We start from the raw sequence: 17,170 nt of genomic DNA on the forward strand, positions 1-17,170 counted from the left end.
GCAGAAGAAAAACACATAATTCTACTTAAGGTCACAAAATATCTGCAGATGACAAGCAGCCCCCATGAGTGAGCTGTCAGTAGCGTTCCCGATCCGGATTAGAGGATACTCCTCTACTGAATGCCACAGTGAAGGCCGACAGACTCGTTTAATGTTACAGATGCATGGGTTTGAGAGGAAACGGGAGCTCTTTGACTTGCAGACAAAAACATTCCAGTTGAGGCAGAGAAGGGACACTCCGGTCAAAATGACATTCGGGCCACTCAAATGACGGCTGTATTCCAGCTAACCCCTTTCTGTTTCCAACTCTCTGAGTAGCTTAGAGAAAGATGGAGAGAAAGGCCATGTTTCACTTCTATATGGGAAGCTCCCATTCCTGTAATTCAAGGCAGAGCACACACATACACACACAGATTAGGTATTCATATGTTTGTAGGGACTCTCCATTCATTTCTAAGGGGAAAACTCTAATACCGGCAATGACAACCTTAACTCCTACCCAGCCCTAACCGAAAGTAGTCTAAGAAAATGCAAGACTTTTGGTATTTTTAGTTTTTTAACTGCAGTCAAAGATTTTTATAAAATTGAGTTTCCTCTGGCGTGGACTGAAAAGGTGGTCCCCACAATGTCAAAACAACAGGTCTTTATCACATTGTGGGGACATTTGGTCCCCACAATGTAATACATACATGACCCCCCTCCACACACACAAACCAAAGAAAAAAAGACTTTAGAAATATAGAAAACAGCTAATAAACCTCAAAAAGCTTTGTAAAAAAAAAAAAAAAGAAATCTGTATCTGATGTGTCCAGACTATGCTTCATGTCCACTGTAAGGACAGGCCTCTTTGTTCTTGTGCTATTTGCTTAAACCGAAACCTCCTGGCTGGATCTCAGTGCTGTCTGACATAACGCAGGTGTCTGACGGCAAACATGGAGGAAGGGAGCTGTAAACGCAAGGCAATGAGAGCCCTGTCTGTGTGCTCCAACACCTGCACAATATCAAATAACAAAAAAATTATAATACTAATAATTAGTATTTTCTAAGTGCGACACTCTTCACAATGTAGCTCAACAAGCAGAGCACTGTGCTAACAACGCGAGCGTTGAGGAGAGCACGCTTAAAACTGCAGTCGTTCCCTCTAATGTCAAGAAAAGTGTCATACAGATGCAAACAATACAAAGGGCCAACCAGCAACTACTTCACTGGACAAACAAACCACCCAAAATGCCAGAGTAAATAAACATATAGCTGAGAGCCGATTTGAAATGCAGCTTTCATATTCATCCATTCATCCAGGACTCATTTGCAAAGAAGAAACGAGAAGCGGGTCTAGCTTTCAGAGCAAAGAGGCGGCTTTTGATGTAGATGCAGACGCATCAGGGCCCCTCACTCGCCCTCAGGTGTGGCTGCACGGTAAAGGCTGCCAAGGTTAGATATGAATCCCGGCTGTTATTTCAGAGAAATGGGGTCTGGAGACTGAAACCCATCTTCTAACACAACAGTACCCTCCGCATTCCCTGCCAGAAGGAAGAACATTCGTATACCATGGGAGGATGGGAAATTCGCCAGCACCTGTCACAGACCCAGCTTGGCCTGGTTTCCCCAGAAGTGTTTGGATTAAGCAGTGAACAGGGCTGCTTTAAAAAAAGCCTCTGGGGTCTAAGGGTAGGGAACACACTTTCACTGACTTAAAAAAGGTCATCAAAATAATAATAGAAATTCAGATATCAAGATACAGTATGGACCAGGTTGTTGCTTATATGATTACATGGCTTCAGAAGGTAGAGGGAGGTGTTTAGAAAGACTTATTATAGAAACTTCCACAAAATCACAAACTAATAACTGCTGAGCATATATGGGGTATTGACCCCTGAAGTAGAAGGGGAAGCAAAAGAGGACCAAAGGGGCGGCGCGGCCTATGTACACCTATGCGGCGTGGCCTAGGTACACCTATGTGGCGTGGTCTAGGTACACCCATGCGGCATGGCCTAGAACAACACCCATGCAGCTGGCTAAAATTAAGCAAATTCTTTCTAGGCAGCACTTTGAGACTGTACTGTAATCCAGTCATTTCTCACTACTTGTTTGGACTACTGTTACGTTGGGGTTAGCACCTCCTCTATTGCTCACCTCCAGAAGGTTCAAAATGCTGTTGCACATCTTAACTGGCACATGGAAATACGAGCATGTCTCCCCCATTTTAGCCTCACTCCACTGGCTGCCCGTACATTTTAGGATTCATTTTAAAATTCTGTTATTTGCTTTTAAAGCCCTCAATGGTCTTGCTCCACCCTACCTCTGTGAGCTGCTTCACCCTTACACCCCCACCCACGCTCTCAGGTCAGCTGATCAGCTGCTCCTGAGGGTTCCTAAGACTCAGCGTAAGCTTAGAGGGGATCGAGGTTTTGCTGTCACAGCTCCTAAATTGTGGAATGACTTACCTTTTCACATTAGACAGGCCTCTTCTCTGTCTGTTTTTAAATCTCTTCTTAAAACTCATCTCCTTGGCCTTTGACACTTTCTGAGATGTTGATTTTAATAGTAAATTTTCTTTATTAGTTACTGTTACTCACATTTGGTTTTTATAAAATTTATTTTATTTCATTTGTATTTTTAAGTGTGTGAATGTTTTAATGTCTTCTATTATGCAACTGTTCTCTTTTATTTATTCCTCTGTGCAGCACTTTGGCCATAAGGTTGTTTAAAGTGCTTTACAAATAAAGCTGGATTGGATTGGATCCTCAATGTATGGCAAATAGCCCATGAAAGATGAGCCCACCTCAGACGAGCTCGAACTCTGCCTATTTGCAAAAGATTTGGCTAAAAGATTTGTATCTAAAATCCAAGCCTACCAGAGGACCCAAATCTTTCAGAACGCTGCAGCTCAGGTAGTACCTCGTACCCCCTCCAGGTAACATATCACCGCAGTTCTACAACAGGTTCACTGGTTGCCCATAGAAACTAGAATAGTATTCAAAATTCTGGTTCTCACTTTCAAATGCATTTACAATCTCGCCCCTCCCTATCTGTGTGGCCTGCTTCACATCACCACTCCCTCCCGCTCTCTCAGATCTTCATCTGCCGCCCATCTTATCGTTCTCTCTGCCCACATCATCACCATGGGACACAGAGGTTTCAGTCGCTCTGCTCCCCAACTCTGGAACTCACTTCCGCTGGATATCAGAAATATCGATCCTCTTCCATTGTTTAAGTCAAAACTCAAAATCCATCTGTTTAAGTTGGTTTATTCGCTTTAACCAAATTGTTGTCTGATTATGTAAATAACTCTATTTGTTTTATTGTTTGTCTTTTATGGGCTATGTAAGGTGACCTTGGGTTTTAGAAAGGCGCCCACAAATAAAATGCATTATTATTATTATTATTATTATTATTATTATTATTATTATTATTATTATTCTGAGAAGTCTCAGGTTGTTCAATACCTGCAAATTGAAAAAAGATGACCTGACATGTATAAGAACACAGAGAAGAGGCAGATACCAGCAAAAGATACTGGAAAACAACCTTCCCTTCTTGGTCTGTTAAGACGGGTGGGAGAAATGAATTTTAACTGTTGAGGTCCCCCTCGTACCTTGGCTGTAGGTGTAGATCATCTATGCATGATTAACCAATCAGCGCAGAAGAGCTGCACAAAAACCTGAGCTTTGGGACCTCAGCCAGTCCCACAACGCCGCTCGTGCCAAGAGAGATAAAGGCCTCTTGGGGAACCAGAGACAATCACCTGTCCTTCTCCTCTCACATTGCTAATCTTTCCTGCTCATGTTGATTTCTCCTCTTCAACATTAGAAGGGTTTGTCCATTTCTTTCTACACAGGTCACTCAGGTACTTGTCCAATCTTTTATCATCTTGAGACTAGACTCCTGTAACTCACTCCTAGCATGATTGCCTCTGGGCGCCATTCGTCCTCAGCAACTAATCCAGAATGCGGCTGCCTGACTCGTTTTCAGTATTCCCGAGGTCTCTCACAGCACACCATTGTTACACTCCCTCCACTGGCTTCCTTGTAGCTGCCCACATCAGATTCAAAACAATGATGCTCGCCTACAAAGCCAAAAATAATCCAGCACTCTCCTACCTAGAACTTCTCACCCAGCACTGTCCCACGCTCTCTCCGATCCTCCAGCACCATCCAGCACCATCCAGCACCATCCAGCACCATCCAGCACCGCTCGCCTGGTCCCACCCTCTTAAAGTGCAAGCAAGATGTGCATCTAGACTCTTCTCCGTTTCAGCACCTAAGTAGTGGAATGTACTTACCCTAGATGTCCGAACAGCTGAATCATAGGGTGCCTCCAAACAATGACTAAAACCTACCTTGATCGGAAGTACGTGGATTAGCACTTCTAGGATTATACTCTTAATTAAAAAATAATATTACTTGCCAACAGAGTTCTTTAGAGTGATAGTATTCTTAGCCAGGTTCTATTGAACCAGTATCAGAATGTATTCACTGATCAGACTTCTAAGCACTTATGCAAGTTGTTCTGGCTAAGGGCGTCTGCCAAATGCGGTAAATGTAAATGTAAACGTAAGGTCGCTAATGCCACACGTCACTCCTGTGGTCAGCCTGTTATGGCTGTCAGCGGCCTGGGAAGAGCCTGAGGTCTATATGGGGATGGGAGAGGCCTCTGTCCGCCCTTTAATCAGGCACACACACCACCCTCCATTGTTACTGAACTACACACCTGTTCAGTGTAGCTCATTCAGGTTCTTGATATCCTGTATAATCACACTTAATTGTGCACTTATGCTAAAATGGATCTTGGTTAAAGTAGATCAAGTACCACACACACACACACACACACACACACACACACACACACACACACACACACACACACACACACACGTTTGCAGTTATATCCTTGTGGGGACTCTATTCATTTCTAGGAGGAAAAGTCTAATCCCAACATGATGATCTTAACCCCTCCCAGCCGTAACCTTAACCCCTCCCAGCCCTAAGCTTAATCGTAAGCAACCAAAGAAAACATGAGACTTTGGCATTTTTAGTTTTTTGACTGCTTTCACGTTCTTTGTGGGAGCCTGAAAATTTTTATCACATTGTAGGGATATTTAGTCAGCACAATGTAATCTAACACAAACACAAACACACATACAAACACAGACACACATACATACACGCCCCTCCCCATGCCATGTAGTTGTTGGCAGTCACTCTCTCTCTCTCTCTTTCTGTTGCACTCAGGCAGATCAGTTAATTGCTCCTAATAGCAGAAACACACAGCCACCCCCCCCACATGCCTCATGTTTTCCTGCCCTCCCCCCACCCCCACTTCCCTTCGGCCCCTCTCCATCTTTCTGCCCTGCTCTCTGTCTGCTGACTAGTGAACTTCCTGCTGCCCTTGGCCTCAAATTCACGAGGCAGCATTCATTAGTGAGGTATATCCGATCAAGTGTGAGTGTTATTGCCACAGACAAGATAGCCGAATTCGGAGTCCATCATCACAGCCGCGACTCCTCCCGCTGGACCACTCCCCGAGCACGCCAGCGCCACCTCTGGGCAGATGGAAAGATGTAACAGAAAGGAGACGGGATTTTTTAACACATGACCGACTTCCTGCCAATATTTTCCATGGTTTCTTTCTCACCCATTGCAGAACTAATAGCTCTGCTCCAAGTGCAAATTAATATTTCACGTATCTAATATACACTTTAACCTTTTGGAGTCCATGGCATCTTCGGTGATGCCGCGTATCTTTCTTGTTTATTTCAATTCATGACTCGCTGAAATCATATTGTAGAAAAAATGTTGAATAAATCCATAATCTGTCTTCTTTTCAAACCGTCCATTCTTGGAAGTATTAAACTTTTTAAAATTAGTTTAAATCAGCAAAAAAGTAAACCATGTCACCTTACTTTGTTTTACCTGCATCGGGGGCGTGTAGTGCAGCCCTCACCAGAAGATCGCTATTCGCATTATAAATATCCGCATTTCCGAGTATTCAAATCGCATTCGCATGGTAACATCCCCATCAGCACCATAAAAAGGGGGGGGGGGGGTGGCCAGGTGTGAATGGCTCATACATACACATGAAAATTGCTACATATTCAATGAAAGGAGCCCAGAAAAAGTGACGTCTGTTAGGTTTTTCTTATTTATCCAACTGAATGTTGCAACTACACCATTTAGTCATCTTCATGTAGCCAAGACTTTGGTGATCAGATATCTGGGATCAAAACAAACTGCCACCATTGCTCACTATGTACTTTTATAATGTTTCTGCAAGTGTTCCAAACTGCATTTTTCAATGTCTATACTCTGATGTCAAATTACAAACTTCACATAAATCTGACATATTTACAAAGTACACTAAGATAAAGATGAGTTTAATGGCAAAACAAATGTATAAGAAATAATTTATTTGCCATGGTTAAGTTTGATAATGAATGAAAGGTGTGACCCTGCCTCAGTCAGTGAAAGTGTGCTCCCTACCCTTAGACCCCAGAGGCTTACCTGAATAGCAAATGTGCTCAAACAATCTGAAAAATGAAAAGTAACTATCTGGGCCACTGTTGATTATGACAAAAAGGTGTCTCATGAAAGCGAAAACGCCAGCAGAGAGGGCGTGGGGAAGAGCGTGTGAGCGAACGAATGAATGCAGGAACGATGGGAGGAAAAAAACAAAGGAGGAGTGAAGATGAGGGAGAACTGGCCTGGAGAGAACTCATCTCGGGTTTCCCCTCAGACCCCTGATGTCGCAACTCAAATAAATCATAATACTAATCAGGCCGGCCTGCACAAAGACACTGTTTAAGCGCGGGTCTCATTTCAATTTGAAAGGAATTTTAGCCGTACAAGTTTGGCATGATGACAAAACCTAAAAAAACAGGGGGGGCGGGGGGGATTATTCCAAAAGCATGAAAGGCACTCTCTTCCCAAGTCCCGCTCTCAGTCTTTTTCTCACTTAACCTAATAATTAAGACACTCATTTAAATGAGCCGTCACTTGGCAGCCTTAACACCTACTTAACACCTACTACACACAAACTGGCCATGAAAGGAAGATAAAATATTTCTGCAATGATGCAGCAGTTCCGTCTTAAAGAGGATTTTGCAACAGGACGATGTGGAAATAGTGAAGATCTCCACATCACCATCACAATCTGTCGTGCCTTTTAAAGTGAGTCAGTTTTGCAGGTGTGCTTTCAATGGGGGATCTCTTAAGCGACTGCCAGTTTCAGTTCTTTTCATTTTTATCTCGCATCTGTGTGCTAGAGCTGATCGGCCCTTGATGTGACTCAGAAATCGTTCTCACAGTTGATACAGACGACTTGAGAGGTCCTCCGGTGGGATGGCATTCATCAAAGTGTTCCACTAAGCACATGGAACACTGTCCTCAACTGGCTCCGGCATTTTAACAAGGAGCCCCTTAACCCAGGAGATGAGGCACTTGTGAGATGAGACATCACACTTACATCCAGGGTGCCCTCGTTGATCACCATGAGGCCCATATTCTTTGTCAGCAGTTTACACGAGTGTCCTGTGGATGGGGAACAAACAGCAGATGAGCCTGTAATCAGATGTCGTGGTGAAAGACACGCACAAACAAATGTCCACGCACACACGCACGCACAAGGGTAGGCCTTGGCAGGGCGGTAGAGGCTTCAAATCCAAGCACGTTGCCTCCTAAATATGCATGACAGGCCATGGTGAATCTCTAAAGGACAAACCCAGCCTCAGCAATTCCACATCTAAACCACACAGCTGGGAGCTTTGTCTTAAGGGTGTAGTGTTTCAGAGCACAACTGGCTTTGCTAAATCTATATAATTACAGCTAGATGACCAGCATTGAATGTCTTACTAAAGCACCAAAGCGACTAGTGTGGACTTGAGATTATTTGGCAACCTCAAAGCAATGAATCCACCATAATGACAACATTGAAAATTGCATGTGACAAATGATCCCAATAAGAGACTTTCCGGTCTGGTTTTCATTCCCCTGTCGTGCTGTTCTGGGAACTTTGAGAAGTAAAAAACAAGAAAAGAAACATGTACTCCATCCAGACGTGTGGAATGTGCTTAGAAGACATAAGAAATGCAGCAAATCTGCGACGAAAAACCCTGAATCACGGGGTCCCATTTCTGGCGGGAGACGGCAATTTAGTTCCTCAGCTCCCCTGGGATCCAATTGGCTGAACCCAGAAATCGCAGGGCTTTTCACAAAATGGCCCTAAAGGCATCTAGGGCTAAAAGGGAGATACTGTAGAACATGAAGAGGCTGAACTTGCACCTTGCATAAATGGTGCCACCTTCAGACCATAAAATTCGAACTGCGGTCCCACATGCCGAGTTACAAATTCACGTTACCTTTCAGACTAATTAAGTGCAATGGAATCATGTCAGTTTTGGCTAATAAGTGGGGCAATCGGCCTAGTACTACTAGGCCATGGCAGGTGCCCATTTTCCTAGTAAAGGGATCACCAGCTGGCTGCAGAGTAAAGGTAGGGAGAATTAAATGTTGGGGTTGCCAAGAAGGGCAACTTCACTGGTGTTTTGGTTCGGCAGGGGCAATTACCATCCGCAACAAGCCCTGAGGGAATCAGGATCAAAGACATGGCCAAGCCCAACAAAGATTTTACCAATCGAAAGCTACCGCTATTCACACTGACATATTCATGGGCTCCCCCTAGTGGCCAGTCGCCTGAAAGATTCTACCAAATGGGTCCCATCTAAAGCAAATCTAGCACAATCCACATTGAAATACTCATGAGCTCCCTCTAGTGGCTGGGCCCAGGAAAGGCTTCCCATTTCTCCCCCCTTATACAGCACAAGCTGACCTGAATGCCATGAAAAATATTCTTATAAACTTCTACAATGACTCTCTGAACCCCCAAACAGCGGGGCCTCATACACATGGGGGTGACTAGGATTGCTGTATAGTTCAAGGGACCAAGTATAGGGACTGACAGCCATGGGGACTCCTCTACTGAGGGAGGTGGCAGAGTAGTAGAGTAAACATCCACTGTGCTTCGGCGCGTGCCCTACCGATGTTGATGGCCGTCTCCTGTTTGTCCCCGGTCAGGATCCAGATCTTGATGTCAGCTTTCATGAGGGTCTCGATGGTCTCGGGGACCTTGTCCTGCAGCTTGTCCTCAATGGCTGTGGCACCCAGCAGTTGCAGGTTCTACGCAAAGGTGAAGGTGGTGTTCAGCACCAGGGGTATGAGGGTGGTGGTGGTGGTGGGGGGGGCAGGACAGAAACAGTACGAGAACTCCAGGGTCCATTCGTACTAGAGCCCTGCACGGGATTAAAAAAACAATCCCGCTCCCCCTGAATTTCTGACCATTACCGCCCGTTCCCGTTGAATTTCTGACCATTGCCGCCCGCTCCCGCTGAATTTCTGACCATTGCCGCCCGCTCCCGCTGAATTTCTGACCATTACCGCCCGCTCCCGCTGAATTTCTGACCATTACCGCCCGCTCCCTTTGAATTTCTGACCATTACCGCCCGCTCCTGCTAAATTTCTGACCATTACCGCCCGCTCCCCGTGAATTTCTGACCAATAACCTATACAACAAATATTTAAATATCACATTATTATAAACAAACAAGAGCAGCTTAAAAACAGAAGAGAACCCTGAACCTTATATCAAAGAAATACATTTAAACTAGCTGAACATCACAATTTAATACAATGGCTCAGATCAAACATGAATATATAACACAAAATAAACGACATCAGTTACATTCTCCATCCTGCCAAAAATCTTAGGATCCGCTGTCTATCTTTAGCCGCCCGCTCCCACCCACGGCAACATTAAAACCACCCGCTCCCCCGAGATTTCCATTGGATCCCGCCGGACTTGCGGGATCCCAGTCCCAATGCAGGGCTCTAATTTGCACCCCACCTTGTTTGGGAAAGGAAAGGCAAACTATCCGGTTTGTTGATTTGTTTCTGTGCCTAGTTGCCAATTATTACTCATTATCTATGTGATCCGAGGTAATATTGCCTTAAAACAATGTCATGAATGGCATTGAGAACAAATCTCATTCATTATAGGGGAGAGGTCAGATATATTGCATGGCATAAGATATGACATCACACATCTAACGAAAGAGCTACAGCGGCAGCGTAGTCGGCTTGCTTTGCTTCTCCCTACATGCCGCACACGTGGTAAAATACGCCCATTAACACCCACTGCACCTGCTTCAGACGGCTCCCCATGACTTATGGGACACAAGAACAATCTCTGCAGGAAGTAAGTCGACGGATAACTGCATACGTATTTATCAGCATTCAGGTGCCTGTAGCTGTATAGCTGTGACCAGCCCACCTTCCTGCCAGGGTAAATTTTAAAATTACCACTCAACGGTATATGTTGCAATGACATAAATACATAATCATCAATGAATGCAGAATTTACAGAGCATTCACTTTATGATGGCAATAGATTACCCCCTAGTGGTGGGGATGGGTATTACTAACCCTGACCCACTGTGAATGTGTCATTGTGTTATCAGCATGGAGGACCAAGCAGTCAGCTCCGCAGGCCCCTGCTGCCATCCCGCCTTTGGCCCCTCACTGGGCCCTTTGCCATTAATAAGGCAAAGTACAGGTCATCTCCAGGTTATCAATGAGATCTGCTCCTTAAGTCTGGCTTTAAGTTGAATTTCTAGGTAATCTGGAAAAATAACAACATAGTACATAACAATAGTAATAATAATTATCCATAAAAAATAAAAATAATATACAGCACTGCACTGTACCCCGAGCAGACGAACCACTGAAGCCACGCAATGTTTTCAGGAGCAAAAGAAAGCAACGTGTTCCTTATTATAAACCACTGTATTTAACCCAAATTTTATATAATAGTCTTTATGGCAGTCAGTTTGTAAGTACGAGACGTCTGTAAGTTGGATGTTCTTAACCTGGGGATTGCCAGTACACTTAACCAGGCCTCCCAACATCACCAGCTGTAGTATGAGTGAGGGATATAAAGCGGTAAAAAAAGGCCAATTGGAAGCAAAAATAAATCAGCAAATGGCCAAATAAACTTTCCAACATCATTTATTTGAGGTTGTAAAATGGACTGAAGAGGTAGTAGAACCTACACCACGAATTGATTAATCAATAAATACATAAATTATTTATATAGCTATAGAATAAAAATGGTGATGTATGCTGTTCTGTAAGATTAAATAATAAACTGTGATGTATTTTCAAAAGGGTTTTTGTACATTTACCAGTTCTGTAAAGGGACAAAATGTCATTTCTGATGAAGGTAAGTATTCTGTCATAGTACAAAACCAAAATATTGAAACATATAAATAAAATTTTTCTTTTGCATTTATTACACAGTAAAGTAGCCCCAGCAGGAATAGAACAGACCTAATAGTAACATAATGCTAACATGAGTCATGCTAACAGGCACACTCACCGGCCACTTTATTAGGCTCCCCTTGTCACCTTATCGTTGACGCAAATTACTGATCAGCCAATCACATGGTGGCAACTCAATGCATTTAGGCATGTTGACATGGTCAAGACGAACCGCTGCAGTTCAAACCGAGCTTCAGAATGGGGAAGAAAGGTGATTTAAGTGACTTTGAACATGACATGGTTGTTGGTGCCAGACGGGCTGGTCTGAGTATTGCAGAAACTGCTGATCTTCTGGGATTGTCACGCACAACCATCTCTGGGGTTTACAGAGAATGGTCCAAAAAAGGGAAAACATCCAGTGAGCGGTAGTTCTGTGGGCGAAAAATGCCTTATTGATGCCAGAGGTCAGAAGAGAATGGCCATAGTGGATCGAGCTGATAGAAAGGCAACAGTAACTCAAATAACCACCACAACCAAGGTATGCAGAAGAGCATCTCTGAATGCACAACACATGGAACCTTGAGGCAGATGGGCTACAGCAGCAGAAGACAACACCGGGTGCCACTCCTGTCAGCAATGAACAGGAAACTGAGGCTACAATTCGCACAGGCTCACCGAAATTGGACAACAGAAGATTGGAAAAATGTTGCCTGGTCTGATGAGTCTCAATTTCTGCTGCAACATTCGGATGGTAGGGTCAGAATTTGGCGTCAACAACATGAAAGCATGGATCCATCCTGCCTTGTATCAACGGTTCAGGCTGGTGGTGGCGGTGTAATGGTGTGGGGGACATTTTCTTGGCACACTTTGGGCCCCTTAGTACTAATTGATCATCGTTGCAACGCCACAGCCTACCTGAGTATTGTTGCTGACCATATCCATCCCTTTATGACCACAGTGTACCCATCTTCTGGTGGCTACTTCCAGCAGGATAATGCACCATGTCATAAAGCTCGAATCATCTGACTGGTTTCTTGAACTTGAAAATGAGTTCACTGTACTCAAATGGCCTCCACAGTGACCAGATCTCAATCCAATAGAGCACCTTTGGGATGTGGTGGAACGGGAGATTTGCATCATGGATGTGCAGCCGACAAATCTGCAGCAACTGTGTGATGCTATCATGTCAATATGGACCAATATCTCTGAGGAATGTTTCCAGTACCTTGTTGAATCTATGCCATGAAGGATTAAGGCAGATCTGAAGGCAAAAGGGGGTCCAACTCGGTACTAGCAAGGTGTACCTAATAAAGTGGCCAGTGAGTGTATATCTAAAGCATCTGCAAAATAAACTAAATCTCTATCTTGGATGGTATTAGCAGTCTGTTTAGCGGTGATGCTGCTAATGACGTAAGCCCAATGGTAGCAGCGACGTAATGATAGACCCGGGGGACCTGAGTAACACCGGCGGGTCCCACCTTCTCGATGAGCTCGTAGCTCTCCTCCAGCTTCAGGGCTCGATTGTTCAGGGCAGTCGAGGCACGCTGGTACACTTCCAGCCACTCACGGTATGTTGCCGAGGAGATGTCGGCTACTGCGTAGCACAGTGTCCGCAGACCTGCCGGGAAAGAAACAAATGTTCTTGTACCCAGACAGGCCTAAATCATGATTAACTAGGAGCTATGTGAGCTAAGAAATTGTCTTTACGCCTCCCCCAACTTGCTCTTCTTGTGGCACCCAGGGAGCTGGGGGGTTAAGGACCTTGCTGAAGGACCTGTAGATGTGCTGAAGTTTGAACTGGCAACGTTCTGATTACAGGCACACAAGCTTAGCCCACTGAACCACGTGCTACCCCCTAAATTGGTTCCAAAGATGTAGCAAAGGGAATCTGTGCTTGGGATGTTTGCACAGAGTATTAACTTTAACTCAAATTCCCATTTGCTTATTTTTTCATTTTATACATGTTATACTGGGCTGGTTCTCTTTTTCACTCAACTACCATTAGCTATGAATCGTTTATTGTAATAATAATAAAATGTCCAGTTCAATTATAACTGGCTTTAAACATTCAAACAAACTCTAATCACAATTGCAACGGTCCAGGTACCATGAAAGGGGGTGGGTCACATGACACTAGATAACTTCCAATCAGATTCAGCAAGTTTGACAATACAGGCAATACAGGCAATCCAAAAACAATCATTCTAAACTCTCCTAACAGTTGATGCTAGAAGCTGCATTAACTTACACAGTCTATGGGTGACAGTGAACAAGTTTGCGATGTGGTAACCATGTCACAGTAACCATAGCAACATTACGCAGATGTTCACTGAGCAAATAACCTTTTCAGGGACGAACAACTGCCTTCCAGTAATCGGACAAATAAAGGGAGCTTTCATATGATAAAACCCTACAAAGTAAAGAATAAAGCCAGTTTTCCAAAGGAAAAGAAGCGAAAACAGGGAACAGTTCTGCGTATGAAAAGACTTGGAAGTTTCAGTTCATTTATGTTTATGTGAGAGTCCATGTAACAGTGTGTATTTGAGGTTGTCAGTTTAAAAGCCAATGGAAGTATTTGACTGAGGGTGTTAGTCCAAATATTAGTGAATGCACATTAGCATTAAGTACAGTCAAACATCTGGACACACCAAGACACGTACAAAAGGAGAGTGACAGCATCACATGACCTAAATACAGGGGCAGTGAGAGCTTAGCATGTGGAAGCTCCTTCAGGACAGCTGGGAAAGCATCTCAGGAGGCCACCTCATGGAACTGAGGTAGAGGAGACAGTAGGGTCAGCCAGTGCCTGGGGCGACTGGGGTTAAGGGCATTGGTCAGGGGTCCAAAGGTGGAATCACTCTGCCAACCCAAGGATTTGAACCAGCAACCTTCTGAGTACCAACCCACAGAGCTGCACCATCCCTCTCCCCCTTAGACATTTTTTTAGTGTGCAATATTTTTAGCCAAAGTACAATTAGTTTTACATTACATTACAGTTTTGAGGTCTTTATTCTAAAATATAGAGAATCTTTATGTGGGTAGGTGTGTAGACTTTTGACTGGTACTATACATGCGAGTCTGCAGGAATACAAGTCTAGGAGTCCACATAAAGGCAGGTAAATGTGCAGGGAAGGGTGAGCACGGCTCCTACCTTCTGTGGCAAACTGCTCCAGGTGCTTCAGCGTGATCTCCTTGTACCTGGAGCTCTCTGCCAGCCGCTCATAGATGACCGTGTCCTGCGAAAGAGATGTTAGGCAGGGCTTCTCCTTCTCTAAGTGGCAACCCCCTGCTAACTGCACCTCCAGCAGCTAAATTACATAACAGTTGTGAATCTGCAGTGTGCAACATGCAAATTTATAAAGGGCTGACAGTATATATGCGTGAGGTGAGGGCTGCATGCTGGTCAGTGTGGTCTTCTTAAGGACCCCAGAGATTACGATCGTCTGGTGCACCGCCAGGTTATAAAAGGGCGACTCACAGCCCCCTTGCAGTACAGCCGTATCTTTCCAGATGGGGTCCGCATGATGACAGACATCCTCTTCCGGTTGCTATAAAAGACCAAGCAACAAGTAGCATATTGAGTCAGATTGCTATTAAGGTACCTCCTTATACATCTGCACTCCTAGCCTATGAATTACCCTTAACATGCTTTATTGCAAATTTAAATTCCTTAAAAGTCTGGATTCTGCTTATCAAATTTAAGAATACATCCCCAAATGTAAATTAGCTAAACGAATCCCAGGTTGACTTCATTGTGCCACAAAACAAATGGATAACAGAAGGCAACACTGTGGTTTAGGAACCAGTGACAATGACAAGTATCTGAATTCGATCAGAAAAAAAATAGTTTTAGTTCATTAAGGTCAGTTTAAGTGATATGCATCAGCTAAGAAAAACTGGATCCAGAGAGAAAGCAGAAAATAAAATCCATTTAAACTGATTTCCTGGGATTAAACTAATGGTACAAAGGAAAAACTCATTAAAGCCGCCATTAAGCTGCTTATTACAGTGGAGAATGGAAACTGAGAACGGAAACACAGTAGGACAGAACAAAAGGCAGGAAATGTATACGGAACAGCAGGGCGCATTTACATGGTTTTATATATTCAAAGATATCAGATGATCCTCGGAATTTGTTACTGTTACTGCCAGCACTATAGGATCCTACAGTCAAGGCCTTAAATGTGGTCACTCAGCCTGTCCGTGTTTAGTGTCTAAGCAAAACAAAACCACAACCGATAACGCTGGCTTATACATCTGGAAACAACAAAAAACAGATTTTATAAAGTTACAGGGGAAATTAGGTTCCGGAAACTGCAGGAAATTACTGACACTGACAGTTAACCTTATCGAACCGATAAATGTAAACAAGGTGAAGGAGATAAGCTAGTCATCTGTGGACAACAGATGACAGCAACTCCCACTGTGGGTTAATGAAGCAGCCTGTCCCACTAATAGGCTTATGCTACAGGAAGCAAAGTATTTACTGAACAAAATAAGAGGAAAACATCAAGTACCTTGTAAACTCCAGCACATTTAACAGCTCGTATTTTTCTTCTTCACCAAGCTATGGAGGAAAGAATGAAGTTAAGGATCTTAACATTCAAAACAAACAATATGTTTACAATTCTTGTTTTACTGAGTAAAACAGTAAACAGCGCAGAAAATGAGTTGCAGAAATGTTGGCTTCTGCAATATGCATGTTTCACATTCTTTTTTACATAAAAGAATATTTCTGCTGCCCACAGGCACTATTTTATATGGAGGAGTGAAACCTCTTAGATCTCACAACCAAAATGTCAAAATTTATGAGTTGACCACTGGAGGGCAGTAACAGGACGAAATGGATCGTTTATTTTTTTTATGCATATATTGCTCTAAAATTAGTGGTACAGTGAAATCTTCTCATCATCCATCCATCCATTTTCTATACCCAGTCGTTCTACGCAGGGTGTAGAAACGCAGGGGTGGGGAGCCTATCCTGGATGACAGTTACATCCACTGCAGGTGCAGAAAGAACATTACCCATAATTCCTGCTGCATGAGTATGATTCCATTCCCTTTAATTCTCATAATCAGAGGATTTACAAATCATACTGACAATATAGGAGACTTAATCACACACTGGGGTGACTGAATACCATAAACGCAGCATGGAGTACTCAATTGCTTCGGTTAGCCTGTAGTGATATTAATCATGAGGCTATAAAAAGGCAATATAAGTTCAAAATTAATTCGCTTAAATAAAACAAAAGAATGCCATTTTTATGATCTAGGAAATGCAAGATAAATATATCAGTGCTGTAGCAAACATGCAGATGTAATTCTGCACGTTTGTGCAGGTTCTCTATTAGCAGCTTACAGTCCTGGTTCTGTCCACAGTGTGCAAACTTCCCCAATGGTCTTTAAGAGGACCTCAGTACTAGACTATATATAGAAGACTAAATAAGTTATATTGGGAAAATAAGTTACTGGGTACAGTTAAAACCTGCACACTGGCTGACTTCTGTGTTTTTATAAATGGAAATACTATTTTTTATAATAGGTGACATATTGTCCTCCACAGCATCTTTGAGCAAATTAGGCATGGTCAACCAAAAACTATTCCTGGTTTTCTTTCAAAATTGCAATAAAAGAAATAAAGAAAATGATATTTAGATGGATGAGGCTTGACTGCAAACAGCTGTCAGTGGTAATTCCAGTAGGTGGCAGTATTGGCAGTGACAGTAGCATGGCTAACTGTAGCTGCCGTGCGTGGGACGCCCTGCGGGAGGAAACACTGCCGGAGGCAATGTCCTTAACCTCAGAGGCCTGCTGAGACCACGGAGGCGGACTGAGACATCTTTCAAAGGCGGGCCGACGCT

General features: G+C 43.6%; 1 protein-coding gene across 4 annotated transcripts in view; it reads right to left on the reverse strand.

Moving 5' to 3' along the window:
* The window catches only part of LOC125721139 (phospholipid-transporting ATPase IA), a 132,765-nt gene that overhangs the window by 32,597 nt on the left and 82,998 nt on the right, over positions 1-17,170 (reverse strand). For all 4 annotated transcript variants that reach the window (XM_048997151.1, XM_048997150.1, XM_048997154.1 and 1 more), the window contains 6 exons: positions 15,824-15,873; positions 14,785-14,854; positions 14,458-14,542; positions 12,785-12,924; positions 9,032-9,170; positions 7,462-7,526 (listed from right to left, as the gene is read on the reverse strand). In XM_048997151.1, coding sequence (XP_048853108.1) covers positions 7,462-7,526; positions 9,032-9,170; positions 12,785-12,924; positions 14,458-14,542; positions 14,785-14,854; positions 15,824-15,873 — 549 coding nt within the window. The remainder of the gene's footprint in view (positions 1-7,461; positions 7,527-9,031; positions 9,171-12,784; positions 12,925-14,457; positions 14,543-14,784; positions 14,855-15,823; positions 15,874-17,170) is intronic.

Source organism: Brienomyrus brachyistius, unplaced genomic scaffold (assembly GCF_023856365.1).
Source record: "Brienomyrus brachyistius isolate T26 unplaced genomic scaffold, BBRACH_0.4 scaffold32, whole genome shotgun sequence".
In the NCBI taxonomy this organism is placed as follows: domain Eukaryota; kingdom Metazoa; phylum Chordata; class Actinopteri; order Osteoglossiformes; family Mormyridae; genus Brienomyrus; species Brienomyrus brachyistius.